Source organism: Cryptomeria japonica, chromosome 8, assembly GCF_030272615.1.
Source record: "Cryptomeria japonica chromosome 8, Sugi_1.0, whole genome shotgun sequence".
NCBI classification, from domain to species: domain Eukaryota; kingdom Viridiplantae; phylum Streptophyta; class Pinopsida; order Cupressales; family Cupressaceae; genus Cryptomeria; species Cryptomeria japonica.
The window spans coordinates 506995799-507011766 of record NC_081412.1 but is presented as its reverse complement, the minus strand read 5'-3'; the positions used below and the strand labels follow the sequence as shown (position 1 = coordinate 507011766).

General features: G+C 43.1%; 1 protein-coding gene across 11 annotated transcripts in view; it reads left to right on the top strand.

Annotated features, from left to right (window-relative positions):
- LOC131071145 (uncharacterized) overlaps positions 1-15968 on the top strand; it is a 103193-nt gene that overhangs the window by 32298 nt on the left and 54927 nt on the right. For all 11 annotated transcript variants that reach the window (XR_009112478.2, XM_058006861.2, XM_058006857.2 and 8 more), the window contains 2 exons: positions 10997-11102; positions 11268-11310. Coding sequence is in view for 10 of the 11 variants with exons in the window: in XM_058006861.2 (XP_057862844.2) it covers positions 10997-11102; positions 11268-11310 (149 nt within the window). In the remaining variant the exon portion in view is untranslated. The remainder of the gene's footprint in view (positions 1-10996; positions 11103-11267; positions 11311-15968) is intronic.

The following is a 15968-nucleotide window of genomic DNA, read 5'->3' as shown; positions in this document are numbered from 1 at the left end:
CCCTGCCTTTTGTTATTGGCTTCTAAGGGTTTTATATAGTATTTTACCTCTCCACTGTTGTATTGTACACCATATTGAATATTTGGAGGGTTTAGCAAGGGTTTTTACATGTGTCTTCAACATAGGCTTCTTACTGTCACAACTTGCCATCTATGTTTCTATCCTTTATTTTGCCATTACAGACCAAGAATGTCTTCAGATGGAAACCCTTGCCACAATGTCATGTTTCCTTCTCACTGTCATCACAGACCCTTTTCACTGACAATGAAGACAAACCTCAACAAAAGAAAGACAACGCACATAAATTCAATACAGGAACTTATAGAAAGCTTTTATACTTGACAGTGGCAACAAATATTGACAAGGGTTTTAATATATCCTTCAACATGACTAAGGGAACATGTTTGAGGCTGCCTGTCCTTGTCCTGAGACCTTATTAGAACCTGCAACCGTTTACCATTGACAGTGAGACAAAAGAAAAGACAAAACACCTATCATTTGTTACAAGAAACCCTATAGACGGTTTTATGGACAGTTTTCTGTTACCTTCATAACTGACCTTATACAACTCTCTTTGACTTATTTGTTTTCTAGAGGCTTGACTTTATGTAAACATCATAGGATCTCTAATAAGAAGATCATCAAAATGCTACTTCAAACAAAACAAAGCTTCACCCCAGACATGCACATCTTGCACTAAGAGCCTCCATACCGCCCTTTTGCGCTATGCAGAGCTCATGAAAACTGTCTCCTCCACGTGCATGCCTCTGCATGGGAGGGAAATGATGCCCTTCAGGAGTCAAACCATTTTCACACATCTTTCCTTCATCATGAATGCTTTCATATGTGGAACTGCTTGAAAGATCCCCAACCCAATTTTAACCAAATACGATCCAATCTCTAAGGTTATTTGCAATTGTTTGTTTCTTGATAAGTCTTTGGCCAGTGTATGATAAAAAGGTTTTTACTGATTTTCTTGTTTTTGTTTGTGTTTTTGAGAGTTTTTGAAAGATTCTTGAATGCTAAGAGAAAATAATTGCTGATACAAACTAGAATAATGCATAACTCATAAAGAAGACAAAATAAGATGATTTCTTTCACTTAAAAACACCAATATACATACCAATACTTGAGCATATAGGTCTGACACAAATTTCCAGCTGATGGAATGTGTAAATCAGCTCCAATATTAGCTAGCAACCCCAAATACACCCTAGGGTTTGATACCCTTGTTTCCAAAATGGAGCAGTTGGCTGAGAATAAGTTGGAAATGGGTGGGGGGGGATGACCCTGTGGTGAAATGGTTGTTGGCGGCAATATTGTACACGGAAATAAAACTAGTTAATTAAGTTGTAATTGTGTTGGTTAGTTGGCAGCCGAGGGGTGGCAGTTGCGGTGCGACGGTTGGCGCTCGCACCCCCTCGGCATCTTTATATACTTCGGAATGTAACTTGTAAAGGGACAACGATTATGACTGGAATAACATTTCTTATATTGCATCTGATATCTATGGCATTATTATTCTGCTTTATGTGTTTTATCTGTGTGCTTTAAGTTATTCACCCAAGAGGGCAAACATTTGGCGCCGTTCTCTAGATGTACTCGGGAACGGAAGACGCGGATGGTGCATGGACACAATGGGCCTACCCATTGGTGAGGTAAACCCAGAGGCCGACGACGCCCGAACAGAACTTTACATAGGAGAAGACAGTGCAACGAGAGAATTCTCAATTCTGCTTCGGTAGCCATCCACACCTACGTCTGACAAGAGGCGACAGAGGCGGAAATCCGACCAAGTGCCATGCGGAAAACGTTGGAGGTGCGGGATGGCGCCAGACCAAGAAGGAATTGAACCTTGAATCTTCTATATTCAAATAAAAGTGTCATTGACACAAGTTGTATCTGAGGAAATGTATTGCGAATTATGGAAATGTACGACAATTAATGCCCAATCTATTGAATAAAGATAGAAATAAAAAAGTAGAAATGGACGAGTGGGAGGCCGCGCAGAGGGCCTTGATTCTGGAACAGCAAGTAGAATGGAGACGGAGGCTGAGGCAACTTGCTGAAGGACGACCTGCCGAAGGGTGGCTCGAGGGGAACCAAGGAGGTGTCACGGAGGGTGCAGAAGCCGACGGAAATTTCTACGCGTCGCCAGAACACCGTAGGGTGCGGAGCCACAAAGAGTTTCTGGAGGAAACAAGGTTAAGGAGAGATCTAGTCGAAGAGACGTGGGATCGGTTCATAAACTTATCCCTTACACCACAAAGTGAGGATCACCAATGGGAGCCAGGAGTGGGCGTGGGTGACAACGAAGGGGATGATAATCGTATGGTAGGTGCCACACTCGGCAGGCAAAACACCATACCTCCAGTCACCCATGCAGGACACACCACCGGCACTGGAGGAACCGGAGGGAGCGGCGTAGGGGCACAGACACAGCCACAGCCATAGCCACAACCATCTCTAGGAAGACGACCCCCATTGATGGGGAGTAAACAGAAACTGTCGAAGTTCAATGGCGACAGGAAGGAAGATCTCGTCCGCCATTGTCGAACGTGCAAAACCATATGGTTAGCGAACGGTGTTATTGACCAAAACGAATGGGTAACACAGTTCCCAACAACTTTAAGGGGAGTGGCCATAGACTGGTACTTAGACATGGATAAGGCCAAAGTCGGCACATGGCCCGACTTGAAGAAGGAGTTTGGGATAGAGTTCAGCCTCCTGAGAGATGACAACGAAATAGTCATTGAGATCTATGGAATGAAGCAGAACAAGAACGAGATTGTTCGAGCCTATAGTCGGCGGCTGAAGGAACTATTGGGAAAAATGGAGAATCAACCAGCAGATGGGTTGAAAAAGCGATGGTTCGTGGAGGGACTAAAGCATTCCCTCCGAAAGAAGATGAAAATTGTTCCACCTACATCGTACGAAGACGCATACAATAGAGTGATGGATCTCGAGAGCGAGACCAAGACATCGAAGAAAAAGAAGAAGGATAGCTCGTCTGAGGAGGATGACTCGTCACGGGAAAGCAGCAGCGATAGCGAGGTTGGCAAATTGGTGCAAGCGCTCCAGAAAGACATGTAGCGAATGAGGAGGGAATTCAAAACAATGAGAAGCATCGGTCGGACCGAAGGGGACATATGGTGCACTGAGTGCAAAGAGGAGGGGCATACAAAGGGTACTTGCTCGAAGAAAGCATTTTGCGAGATTTGCCAAGTGATGGGACACTTCATCAAGGAATGCCCATACAACATGAAAACCCGAAGTACGCAAATGAGCCAAGTGTTGTTCACGGAGCAGGCCACAACATCCGCACCAGTGGGTACGGCCCAGCAAACCAACACAACGGCATCATCTGCGGCGGCGAAAGGAATAGCAACAATAACAATAACGGAAGTCGTATCCAGTATGACGCCAAGGGCCGGCCTATTATCCAATGTAGGGCCTGTAATCAGTGGGGGCACTTCGCCCCTGATTGCATGAAGGAAGCCACCCCTCAGCACCTTTGCCGATGGTGTGGGCCAGGCGACCATGAGGACGCAAATTGCCCACAGGCAAGGGTTAATCTCCTCAACATTGAGAAGGCTGAGAAGATTGGTGAGAAAGAAGTATTGGCGATCACCCGTGCCCAGACGAAAAAAGCCACTTATCCCGACCCCCGTATGGAAAAGGAGAGATTATGGGAGGCAAAGGCCAATATTGAACGAGAGATGACAGCCGAACGACAAGACAACGAGGTGGCGAGTACATCATCCCGTACGGAAGCGGAAAATAACATCATTGGGCAAGTACTGCAGATGGAAGTACCTATAAGGGTAAAGGACCTTCTAGAAACAATGCCACAGTTAAGAACCGCCATTTTTAGTTCCATACAAACCACTGCACAGGCACCTTTGCGTGCCACACCGGCGGAAGTTTCGGTCAGCCCCTCGGCTGACCCAATGTTATTGGCCTTAAATAGTGGTCAGCATCCTGTTGTAGTAGAGATGGGAATTCTCGGGGCTATCCTCAAAGACACCATCGTGGACGAAGGTTTGGGGGTGAATGTACTGTGAGAGGATACGTGGAAGAAGCTGGGGAAGCCAACACTATGGCCACCCACGTTCAACTTGGTAGGTGCAGACCAGCACGACATCAAGCCACTCAGCACCTTGATGGCCCAGCCGATCACCATCGGCACATAGCCTTTCATACTAGATTTTGTGGTAATCCCACTCACGAAGAAGGGGTACGACGCCATCTTAGGCAGAGGGTGGCTGGTTACAGCAAAGGTGAACCACGATTGGAAAAAGAACACCCTTTCTATGGAGAAAGGGGGGCGGAAGTACACCATTGATCTGAGGACCCAGGTTGTTGACGAGGAACTGGCATCATCTTCGGAATCGGAGGATGAAGGAAAAGGCAACCCGAGGGACGAAGGACGGGGCTGCAGGGAGCCCAACGACGAAGGGATTCTCAAACTAGGAGAGTGCTCCGAGGATGAGACAGGGTCATTGAACGGGCTCTTCCATTAGCAGATGGAGGATTATGAAATGTTCCAGAGCTATAGGCTTGAAGTAGAGGAACCAAAGCAAGCAACAGAGGAGGTGTACCTGCCAGAATACATGGAATATTGGAAGGGAGACGCCACAAACATCGGTGACGTAGATAATCCGAAGATCAATTGTGTCGGCAACGATTGGAACCTTGTGTGGAAGACTGCAACTTTCAAAATCTTTATTATTCTTCTTCTTATGTACGGGAAGGAGGCTGTGGTCCCTGTAGAATTTGTGGTTCCAGGTCTTCAGATGGCCTTTGAAAATAGACTTGCCACCAACGGATCCAAATTGAAACCCTACCACGTGAAGCGTGCAGGGGACCCGAGAGGCCGGACAAACACCCGAGAGCCCGGAGGGGGACCCAAGAGGATGGAAGGGGACTCGAGAGGCTGGGCAGGTGACTCAAGAGGCATAGGACCACAGCGGGAGACCCTCGGGTGAGGCCGAGAAAAGGCGATCCCGGAGGCACGAAACCTGAGCTGAATCTGGACAATTAAAAAAAAAACAAAAAACTTGTACGCTAGGTGACCGTATGGCTTGCCAAAAAAAAAAAACTTGTACGCCAGGTGATCGTACGATGGGAAAAAGAAAAAAGAAAAAAGAAAAAAGAAAAAAGAAAAAAGAAAAAAAGAAGTCGTCGTGGGGCCACCGTACGGTGACCACACTGGCGGTGGGATCACCGTGCGGTGGTCACACCGACGGTGGGGCCACCGTATGGTGGACACTTGCATGCCACACTTAAAACAAACCCCCGCACCACGCAGCCCACGCAAGGAAAAAGAAGGAGAAGGAAACCCCACACCACGCCAAAAAAACGGACGAAGAGAAAAAAAAAAGGAGAGACGCGCACAACAACGCAGCACCGCACAAACAAACATAGCCGTATGGTGGAGGGATATTGACCGCATAGGAAGTTGTCCGTATGCTAGAGGTGTGTCCATACGGTAAGGAGGTTGTTGACCGTACGAGGAGGTTGTATGGCCAGGGTGCCATCAGGGACATTACAGAGGAACCAAAAAAACAAAAACAAAAAAAAACGACGACTAGAGTGAAAAACATTTTTTCAATGACATTTGGAGTCAGGACGCTGAAAATATTAGAGTGTAGAAGAAGGGTTTTGTGTTGTCCGTACTGTGAGAAGGAAGCCTGAAGCTAAGCATTTGTGAGGGAAGGCATTGCAGGTCCGCGCAATTGTATGACAGCAGAGAGTTATTCAGTTCAGTTAGCAACCTTTGGGGAGTGTGATGGAAGATTTGAGGTGTCTCCTAGCCTTTGTGCCAGCGGGTTGTGGCCACCTCCAGGAATGGTACGCTTTGAGGAACTTGGAGTATGTCTTGGCTGGACGTGAGGTTGCCTTGGTGGATGCAGAGAGGGCTTGGGAGGAGTTGACCACCAGGTTGGAGGCAGTACTAGCGTGAGACGTAGCTCAGCGTACCTAGGAGTTGGATGTCGAGAGGGCAGCGCGAGTGGCTATCGAGGACAAATTGGCTAGGGAAGACAGTATCATTTGAGTAGCAGTTGGTGGAGGCTGAGACTGAAAAGCGTGTTTTGCAGACAAGTTTGGTTTAGGCACAGGGGGACTGTGATGTCGAAGGAAGCAATAATGGTGAACTCCGCCCTTGAGCATCGGATGGTAGCAGAAAAGGGTTTTCGGGCAGGGACGCTGCAGGTGTATAAGTTCCGGGCTTGACTGGCGTCAGCAGTTTTGTTTAATGTCATCTCTATTTTGTATTAAGTCGTTCGGAGACGACTTCTTTTCTTTTGGGGGCGGTGATGTTGGCGGCAATATTGTACACGGAAATAAAACTAGTTAATTAAGTTGTAATTGTGTTGGTTAGTTGGCAACCGAGGGGTGGCAGTTGCGGTGCGATGGTTGGTGCTCGCACCCTCTCGGCATCTTTATTTACTTCGGAATGTAACTTGTGAAGGGACAATGATTATGACTGGAATAACATCTCTTATATTGCATCTGATATCTATGGCATTATTATTCTGCATTATGTGTTTTATTTGTGTGCTTTAAGTTATTCACCCGAGAGGGCAAACAATGGTGGGGCTTCTTGCCTGTAGTGCCTACAACCTAGGTTCAAACCCCATGGGTTCATCTCTACTGTGTCAACAATGGAGCATGCTTTACCTTGGGGAGAACCTTGGAGAAATAGTGGGGCTTCTTGCCTGTAGTGCTTACATCCTTGGTTCAAACCTTTTTTAGGGGATGACCCTTTGGTGAAATGGTGGGGCTTCTTGCCTGTAGTACCTACAACCTAGGTTCAAACCCCACGGGTTCATCTCTATCGTGTCAACAATGGAGCATGCTTTACCTTGGGGAGAACCTTGGAGAAATAGTGGGGCTTCTTGCCTGTAGTGCTTACATCCTTGGTTCAAACCTTTTAACAAGGCCTGTTAATGGGTTGTTTAGGGTTAATCTTCAGAGTAAGGGTCAATCAATCCCAGAGTGGACTCCGCTAGATAAGGGGTGGATTAAGATAAATTTCGATGGTGCTTCGAGGGGCAACCCAGGGGTCTTTGGAGTTGGGGTAATTGCTCGAGATGATTGGGGCAATACTCTGGCCATTGGTGCTAAAAGATTGGTGGATGGATCAAACAACGTTGCTGAGTGTCAAGCGGCATTAGAAGCCATCCTCATGGCTAAGAAATTGGGAGTGAAGAAACTCCATTTGGAGGGAGACTCTCAAATTGTGTTGAACGAGATAGCTCGAGGCCGAATGGAGGCGTGGCACTTAGACAAGCAGGTTCGAAGAATGCAACTTCTATTGGGTGGTTTTGAAGATTTTAAGGTGACTCATGTCCTATGGGAAGCAAACATGGAAGCGAACAAACTTTCAAATGTGGGAGCGAATTGCTCTTTGGAAAATAAGTTTAGATTGTTCGAGGACTTTAGAAATTTTAGTCCTCATTATTTTGATTTTGGTTAGATGGCTTATCTTAGAAAAGCTATGTTACCCGGGGACGCGTCCCTAGTATTTTTTTCAGCCGTCCCCGTCCCGGGGACAGGGGACTCCTAGGGGACGTCCCCATAAATTCTGCATATAGACAATGAATTTTGACAATGAATTTGACTTTGACTCTCAATTTAACACAAATTTGCCATAAGAACTCTACTAGTTCTTATATGTTAAGGTTCTATAATGGATATGTGCATGTTTTATCCGTGTTTTCGTATGAATATTTTAAATTTCCCTACTTTTATATAGCCATCCTCTAGCCGTCCCAAAAATTGGCAAAAAAAATCATTGTCTCGAAAGCGTGTACCCCCGTCCCTTGCCGTCCCCGTCCTGGAAACTTGGGGTAACATAGTAGAAAAGTGAACCCGAGCTTGTTTTTGAAATGACCAATTGTAGCCATGGACCTGTGGGAAGTTATGATCCTCGTAGTGTGTGATCTACAACGTTACTGCAAGTGGCCTAGCGGTGATGGATGATGATGGAGGCAATCGGTGTGAGTGACTGGCGATGATGCTTAGTTTTCTGCGATGCGTGTGGAGTAATCATGTCATGTGATGGTGGTGGCCTTTAAAGGCCTTTGTGTTGTGTTCCCTGGCATTTTGTAGTAGCTGTTTGGTGGTAGGCAGTGTTTTCAGGTTTTGGAGCAGTAGCGAGCCAGGATGGAAGAAAACTTTTCTTTGATTTTGGACGGGCAAATGCCTGCATTTCATGGCCTGATCTCGAGGAATAGATTGACGAATGTCTTCAGAGTGGATGGAGAAGATTTTTGGAGGGCAGTGAGGTTGTTGTTTGGGGAGGAATTCCTGACTTTGGACAAGCGACCGAGAACTAACCTTGGCATTTCATCGCTTTTCGCTGCCTTGGCCTTGCAGGTGGGTAAGTTGGTGGAGGAAGTGCAACGGGTTACCTCTTTGGTGTTGAGATCCAAATGGGCAGGTGGTTTGCAGGAAGTGGTGGCTCAAGTCGTCATTGGCGAGGGGTTGAAGTTGATGGAAGGTCCATGGCGGAGGATTGGAGTGGATGTGGGGGCGCTGTAGCCGTTTGTCATTTGGTCGGCTTCCCGGCCTGTTGCATTGCAGGTGGAGGATGCAAGGAAAGGTTGGGGCGAGATTGTGGATTTTGTGCGTAAATTGGGACCGACTGAGCGGGTGAAAATTCGAGGGAAGGTGACCCCAATTCGGTCTGAGGCTCCTCTGGATGAGGATGGAGGCCTTTGGTTCGACATCAGCTTCCAAAGAAGCAGACGAAGGTGGTGGAGCGTGGGTCTCTGTGTGGTAGCAGGCCAGGAACGGTGCTAGGTGGAGGGAGCGTGACGCAAGAGGCAAGGCCTACCAAGTGTATCCCAAATTTCTCAAGGGAAGAGGCTTTGGGGTGGTTTAGTAGATAGGTTTTTTTGGTTGATCGGGGCCTCCTTGGTTGAGGTTGTGTTTGTAAGTGGCCTTTTTTGTGGCTGTTGGCCTTGTTGGGGTGGTGTCTAGTCGGGTTCCTTTTTGTAATAGGGGCGGGACCCGATGCTGTGGCAGATTGTCTATCTGCTCTTTGGATGTAAATCTTTTCTATTTTAAGCAATATATTATACTGTTATCGATAAAAAAAAAGGTTGGAAATGGGTGGTGATGACCTCTAGAAGGTCTGCCCTACAATTAATTGAAGGAATCCTACCTTCAAACTGATAAATCTGCACTAAAATCCCTAATGAAGGCTGTCAAATGCACACTGAAGTTGAATATTGATGAAACCTGTCACCAAGAAAGATGGGTTTTCGTCCAGATCTCCAAATTCTCCCAAAAAGTTTGCGTTCCTTTAAGCTCCAAGCTGCTGAAACCCACAAGCTTGCTGCTGATCTGAAAATTGGAAGCATAAGAATGAATCCAATTGATAGACAAAATGCCTTTTTATGTATTTTGGGGTTACTATTTGGCCTTAAAATCATAAAATATCATTGAGGGTCTAATTCCTCATTGTGAACTTGGCCCCTTTTAAAAACAACTTAAGTTACTAGGATGGGGGCTCTTTTTATTATTCATCTTATGTTTCTCTATTATTATTCACTTTTTACTATTCACATAAGGCCAACTTTAATATTTCAATTTTAACCATGGATCCAACCCCAGAACTCCAATCTGAAAGGCCCTAAAAGTTCTCTGCGGAGTTCCACAACACCCAGTTGGGTCCCCAAACCACACTACTGACCTACGGGACCCTAATAGTAGGCTAACCTCCGCTCAAGTCTAAGATGCCTAAGGAAGGGACATTACACTGCTCTATTATAGCCCTTCAAGACATTGAAAGTTGAAAACAACTGTTAAACTCAACTTCAGGATGTTGAAAGTTGAAAACAACACTGAAACTCAATGTTGCATGCATCCTTCAGCTATGGGACTAAGTGTAAGGATGCTGAATCAGAACAAACCTCCATTGTAGCTCTAAATTGAGATGTGAAACAGCCCTGGCTGCCATGATAACTTGCAGACATTATGAAAAGAGACCTAAAAGTGACAAAAACCCTAACGAGATTGACCTATTCTATTGAAACTCAAACTCTTCTCAAAGGAAAACTCCCTACAAGCTCATGCAACGTGGTTTTAATGTTCATGCATATGGAATTGGCAAAATAATAAGGCCTTTTGAACATTTTTGCAAAGGCTAGCCCCCTTTCAAAAGGTAGAAGACATATTGGACCTTTTAAACATAGACAACTAATACATCAGCGTGAAATTTTACACTTAAAGACACCTTTTAATCCTTGTTCGTAGGTCTAGGCACAAGACATTCAACATTCCACAAGCAACCTGTTATTTAGCTATTTAAGTCTGACGGCAGAGATGCGCTAACAATTACCGCATGGTGTTGATGATTGGAGGAAATGTGTCCATTTGATGTTTCATTGTAGCATGGCATATCCTTGAAGGCAAAACTCTCATTGCTAACACTCCTGGATATTATTGTTCATATACCTTAGTGACTTAGTCCATAACTAGGATTGCCCTATAGATTTTTCACTAGTTGGCTGCTACATTTTAGTTGTGTAAGATGGTTTCTAATGTTGGTTGTAGAGCACAATTTTACTGTTTGCGTACATTTCTTTCTTATCATGGTCTTATGGAAGTCAGGCACATGACAAAATGTTAAAGCTTAGACCCATTTTATTGAAACTCAAGGCTCCTTTCATGACATCAATGGATGTCAAATTTAGTATTATAAGTACTTATTGAAGACTCAACATTTAACAGTTCTTATTCTTATCTTATAGTTTATAGAGAAAAGTTTATTCCCATGTTATTGACAGCATTTGCAAGCCTTGGGTCATTGTTCAGATCTGTGTAATGGGCATATGCACATGATAAAGCTTCCATCTCCAAATGAATTCTTAATTCATAAAGGAAGAGTACAATATTGCTATGATATCATTAAAATCAAAGTTGGTGGATAGGTGATTTATTATCTACTAAAGGGAGTGATGCTATTTTGTTTTCACTGCAGGATGCTATGCAGTGATCCTGGCTATGTTAGAAATGAGAATATTTCCCTGGAGAGCATGGATCACACTACTCTCACAGTAACAGGGAATGATAAATCAAATTTTATGGTGAGGAATGTAATTTGAGACAGGTGTACAAATAAAGGGATAAATAAACACTTCTATCATTTTCAGCTTAAATGTTTGTTGCTTGATTACAATTTTGCTGTATAGGTCATGCTTTGTGCTGACATCTATTATGTATGTTCTAAGTCTTTGAGTTGTATTTTGCAGGGTCATTTTATTGGTACAGGTGCAAATTTTCAAAACAACTTTGGTAAGGAATAAGTATTTAACATTTATGATGATTGTTGCTTGGCATAATGATTGTACAATATTGAAAACAAAATCAGATATATCAATTAGCCGCCAAACATAATTAGTCTCTCCATCATATGTGGGTAAAGGTACCCCAATTTCAAAAAAGCTAAGAGAATGGGTACAGAGCTTTGTCTGTATTAGAAAAATGAATTGAAATATATAAATGTGTAATTTTGTGTTTGCAGATTTTTGGACTTCAACAAATTTGTGAAAAATTAATTTTGAAAACAAATATTATGTTTTATAATTGAAAATGGTCAGGCAGATAGATTGAGAGCAAGATAAATAAATGAAAGTAAACAAATAAATATGCCAACAAAGTTGAAGTAGTTAAGATAGAAATTCAGACTGGTCACTGCAATGTCAACATCAACAAGACTTGCAGTCAATATCATGGTAAAATGTTCCACTATTGGTAGCCCTAGGCAAGGAAACCTGCCACTATTTTCTCCCCAAAATATTTGCATGTTCAATTTCTTGCTGATTTTGGTAGTTGCACAATATAAGAAGCCCTTTCTCCCCATCAACAGCCAGAATCAAAGCGTGTAGTCTTCCAACTTGCCCTTAAATTAGTTCTTCTACTCTTGTGTATGAACTGGAGAATTTTCTCATGGAATCCTTCCCTTTGTATTGGATTTGGGTCTTAAGGCTACTCTACAGCCTGATTGATGAACCACCTGCTCCCAAGGTGACTCAACAAACTCAAAAAAGAGCCACTGACACAACCCAGGGGTATAAAATTTTGGCTCATTTCCTTCCATCTATAAATGCAAGCACATGACCTACATGAAAAACAGGCTGAACCTTAAGCTCCAAATCCTATGATGGAAAAATACTTACTTCATCTGGTTGCTGACTACCAGTAACTCCAGGAAAATTCAAATCACTGAGAAGAATTTTGAACTCTGAGAAAACATGGAGAATATTGAAGACATACCTTTCCTGGTATTATTTGCAAGTGTAATGCTGATACAATGCAAGTGCCAAACATACCTCAGCTAGTCTTAAAATGTCAATCTTCCAAGGTTGAGTTCTCAGAACATTGACAAGTGCAAATGGAGGAATATTCTATTCCAAAAATACCCTTTGCTTACCTTGAAAGCACCCTCTGGGTGACATAGAAGCATAACAATCAAAGAAACAAGACTCGGACTTGGCTCGGACTCGGCGAGGCCGACATGACTCAGGTATCGGACTCGGGAGTCAAAACTTAGCTCAGACTCGGTTGGACTCGGCAAAGTGAAAAACTCAAGAAATCTAAAGATTTTTAAAGATTTAAAACTTGTTTCATGCACCCTTTATTAAATACACCTTAAAGACACACTAACATCATCAAATAGAAGCTAATTTGATTACATACACAAGTATACATCAATCACATAAGCATAAACGCAAATTGTAGCTGAAGGAAATAAAAAATATAGATATATAAATATTGTCAAATGTATACAATATTACAAAACTCATGGAATAAAAAATCCATGTCATCATATGATCAAATGAGATGCAAACTTTTCCTTTCCAACTCTTGATGCACCAAATGAAAGTATATGTTGTTATATGGAATTGGAGCCTAATCAAACTCAAAGGTTAAAATTTCCCTACTGTTATTGTCCCAATTTCCCCCCTAATTTTATGACAGGAGTTTGGGGGCAGTGCCCCCAAGTTGGAGTCAAGGGCAGCGCCCCTGGCGCGCTCCCTGTCGTGATACGGGGTGGGGCCGAGGGGCAGCGCCCCGCGAGGCCAATTTTTTTAATTATTTCATATAGGCGTCAGGTGTTATTTTTCTATTGTTTCTCCTCCTATTTTGCCAAATGAATGAAATGAAGTTCACTTTTACGGTCAAAGCATAAAATAAACAAAAAAAAATCAATTCAAAACATATTAGAAGTTGTGTTTTTTTTTAACTTAAAGTTACATGCTGTCGGCCGAGTTTGGGAGTCGGGACTTGCCAAACTCGGCGATTTTGGGTGAGTTCGATTTTGGGCGATTTTTTGACCTTGATTCGTCCGAGTCCGAGCCCACTAGACTCGGTGAGCATGACTCGACTCGGAAATCGCCCAAACTCAGCGATTTTAGGCGATTATCGTTTCTCTGCCATTAAAATTTAACAATGAAGGGGACAAACGCATAAAGATGTATATGGATGTGAAGCACAACACTCGTTGATCTTGCTTTATATGGACAAAACTTAAAAAATAAAAGATAGATGAACTATAGGAATTGAACTGCAATATTTTATTTAGTTTGACAAGCTAGGTATAAGCTTCTTTATATGGACAATGCACTATAAATAATAGATCACTGTATGTCTTATAGTGGACAAGGAATGCAGACATATGAATATTCTTTTCAGTTTGGTATTTTTTGTTGCTTTCCTACATTTTTGAATCTTTTCAAAATGGTAGGGTGCCTTTCTAAAAATCTATAAGCAAATTTTGTCAGCCACAATGTGAATGTTTTTCTGATTTTTGCAAATCTTACAAATCGATAGAAACTTTTGAACTTTATCCTAAGTTGCAGGGTTTGGCTCTTTGGCCCCTTGGTTTCGGTTTGGTCCACTCCTAGTCCGTGTCTTGGTCTCATCCGCATGTGGATCCAGCTAGGGTTAGTGTCTGTGAGGGTTGGTTCGACATGGGCGAACCCAGGTGGAACCCAAGTGTCCGACGACCTGTTGTGACCTTTTTCTTTCACACATCACCACATTAAGAATGGGGACCCTCTCCTTTCTTTCTTTCTAGGGTTTTTGTTAGAGCCTTGTGACCTTCCTGCATTAGTATTGCCCAGTTTGCCAAGATTTGAACGGTTTGAGTCTTAGGGATTGAAAGTCAGTTTTTGCAAACCAAGTAATAATAGAGTCTAGACATCGTCAAAGTGCCTAGAAAGGCCAAAGGACGAAGAACATAATTGATTTGAATGAATTCGGATAACTTTCTATTTTTGGAAAGTTTTCTTTTTTTGCTTTTTCCTATTTTTAGGAAGTTTTGTTTTTGGCATTTTGAGCACGATCCCCGAAATGGCTATTTTTAGAAAGTTTTCCCTATTTTTTGGGGATGTCTGCTTTTTGCTTTTTCAGAGTGGGAACCTAGAGTTTGAACTGGTACCACTGACCTGCATCGATCGCAATCGAAAATTTTCCTGTTTTGACCCAAAAGGATAAGTTCCTACATTTTAGGGGTCATGGCGCTTTGGATGGGTTACCTGAGTATGCATTTCAAGTATCATGTTAATCTAGTTAAAATTGAAGAAGTTACCAAATTTTGAAGTTTTCGAAGTATTTTTCTAAGTTTGGCTAATCATGTTTGGTGTCGAATATTGTTCCAGGAACTCCAAAAAGTCCGCCCAAGCAAGGTATGGTGGTGCCAAGACTTGTTCCATGTGCTCAAGAAAGTCCGCCCAAGCAAGGTATGATGGTACCTCAAGTTTCACTAAGTCCGCCCTACTCTTGATAACATTGGAGCATGAGTGAATCAAGTCCGCCTTAGGACATAAGCAAACTCCGCCCAAGGTAATGAATGATGGTGCCTAACTTCAACAAAGTCTGCCCTCCTTGGTGCAAGGAAGTGAAAAAGTCCGCCCTACATGGTTCTTCGATTTGGTAAAGTCTGCCCCATGATGGAGAGGGAGATTCACAAAGTCCGCCATGTGCAAGAAGGAAAGAAGTGAAAAAGTCCGCCCTACTTTGCTATCAGCAGCACCTAAGTCAAACAAAGTCCGCCCTGCAAAGGTTCATACATCAAAGAAAGTCCGCCCTATCATGAAGAAAGATCAAGCAAAGTCTGCCTTGGGTAATGGTGCTTAAGTATCTCAAAGTTTGCCCAAGAAGTGAGGGAAATAACAAAATTCTGGGATTCTCAAGTCAAGTAAAGTCCGCCCTCCTTCAAATCAAGGTGCATGACATCAAGAAAGTCTGCCCTCCTTCAAATCAAGGTGCATGACATCAAGAAAGTCTGCCTAACCTGCAAGAAGATGGTTTCTAACTTCAACAAAGTCTGCCCTTACCTTACCTCGAATGAGATGAAGTCCGCCTTGATCTATGGTGCATAAGATGAGCAAAGTCCGCCCAAGGTAATGAGTATAAGATGGTGCCTAAGATGGATGAAGTCCGCCCTGCTGCAAGTAAAGTTCACAGTGATCAAGAAAGTCCGCCTATGGTTAAGACCTCAAGCATATGATGGATCACAACCTAAGTAAAGTCTGCCCTAGGGAGAAGGAAGTAGCATGTGGATGGTGCTTGATCCCTCCAAAGTCTGCCCTATCTCAATTAAAAGTTGAAACAAACTCAACAAAGTCCACCCTGCTTGTGATTGAGGTCAAAACAAGTCAAAGATTGCTGACTAAGTTTAAAAAAAAATGGAATATTCTTCAAGTGATGTCAGCAGATCTTCATGGAATTTAAACTAGGAATCAAAATAGAATGTTTTGAAAAGAGAATATATTGCAAATCAGTTCAAACTAGGGACTGAAAATCAAAATAGAAAGTTGCAAGATGAAGAGTTCGAACTAGAACACCAAAATAGAAATATTCTTTAAGGATTTGAAGGACTGAAATGATATTAGAAACAAATTTTAGAGGAGATCCTCTGTGTTTCTAATTGAGAATTTGAACTTCAC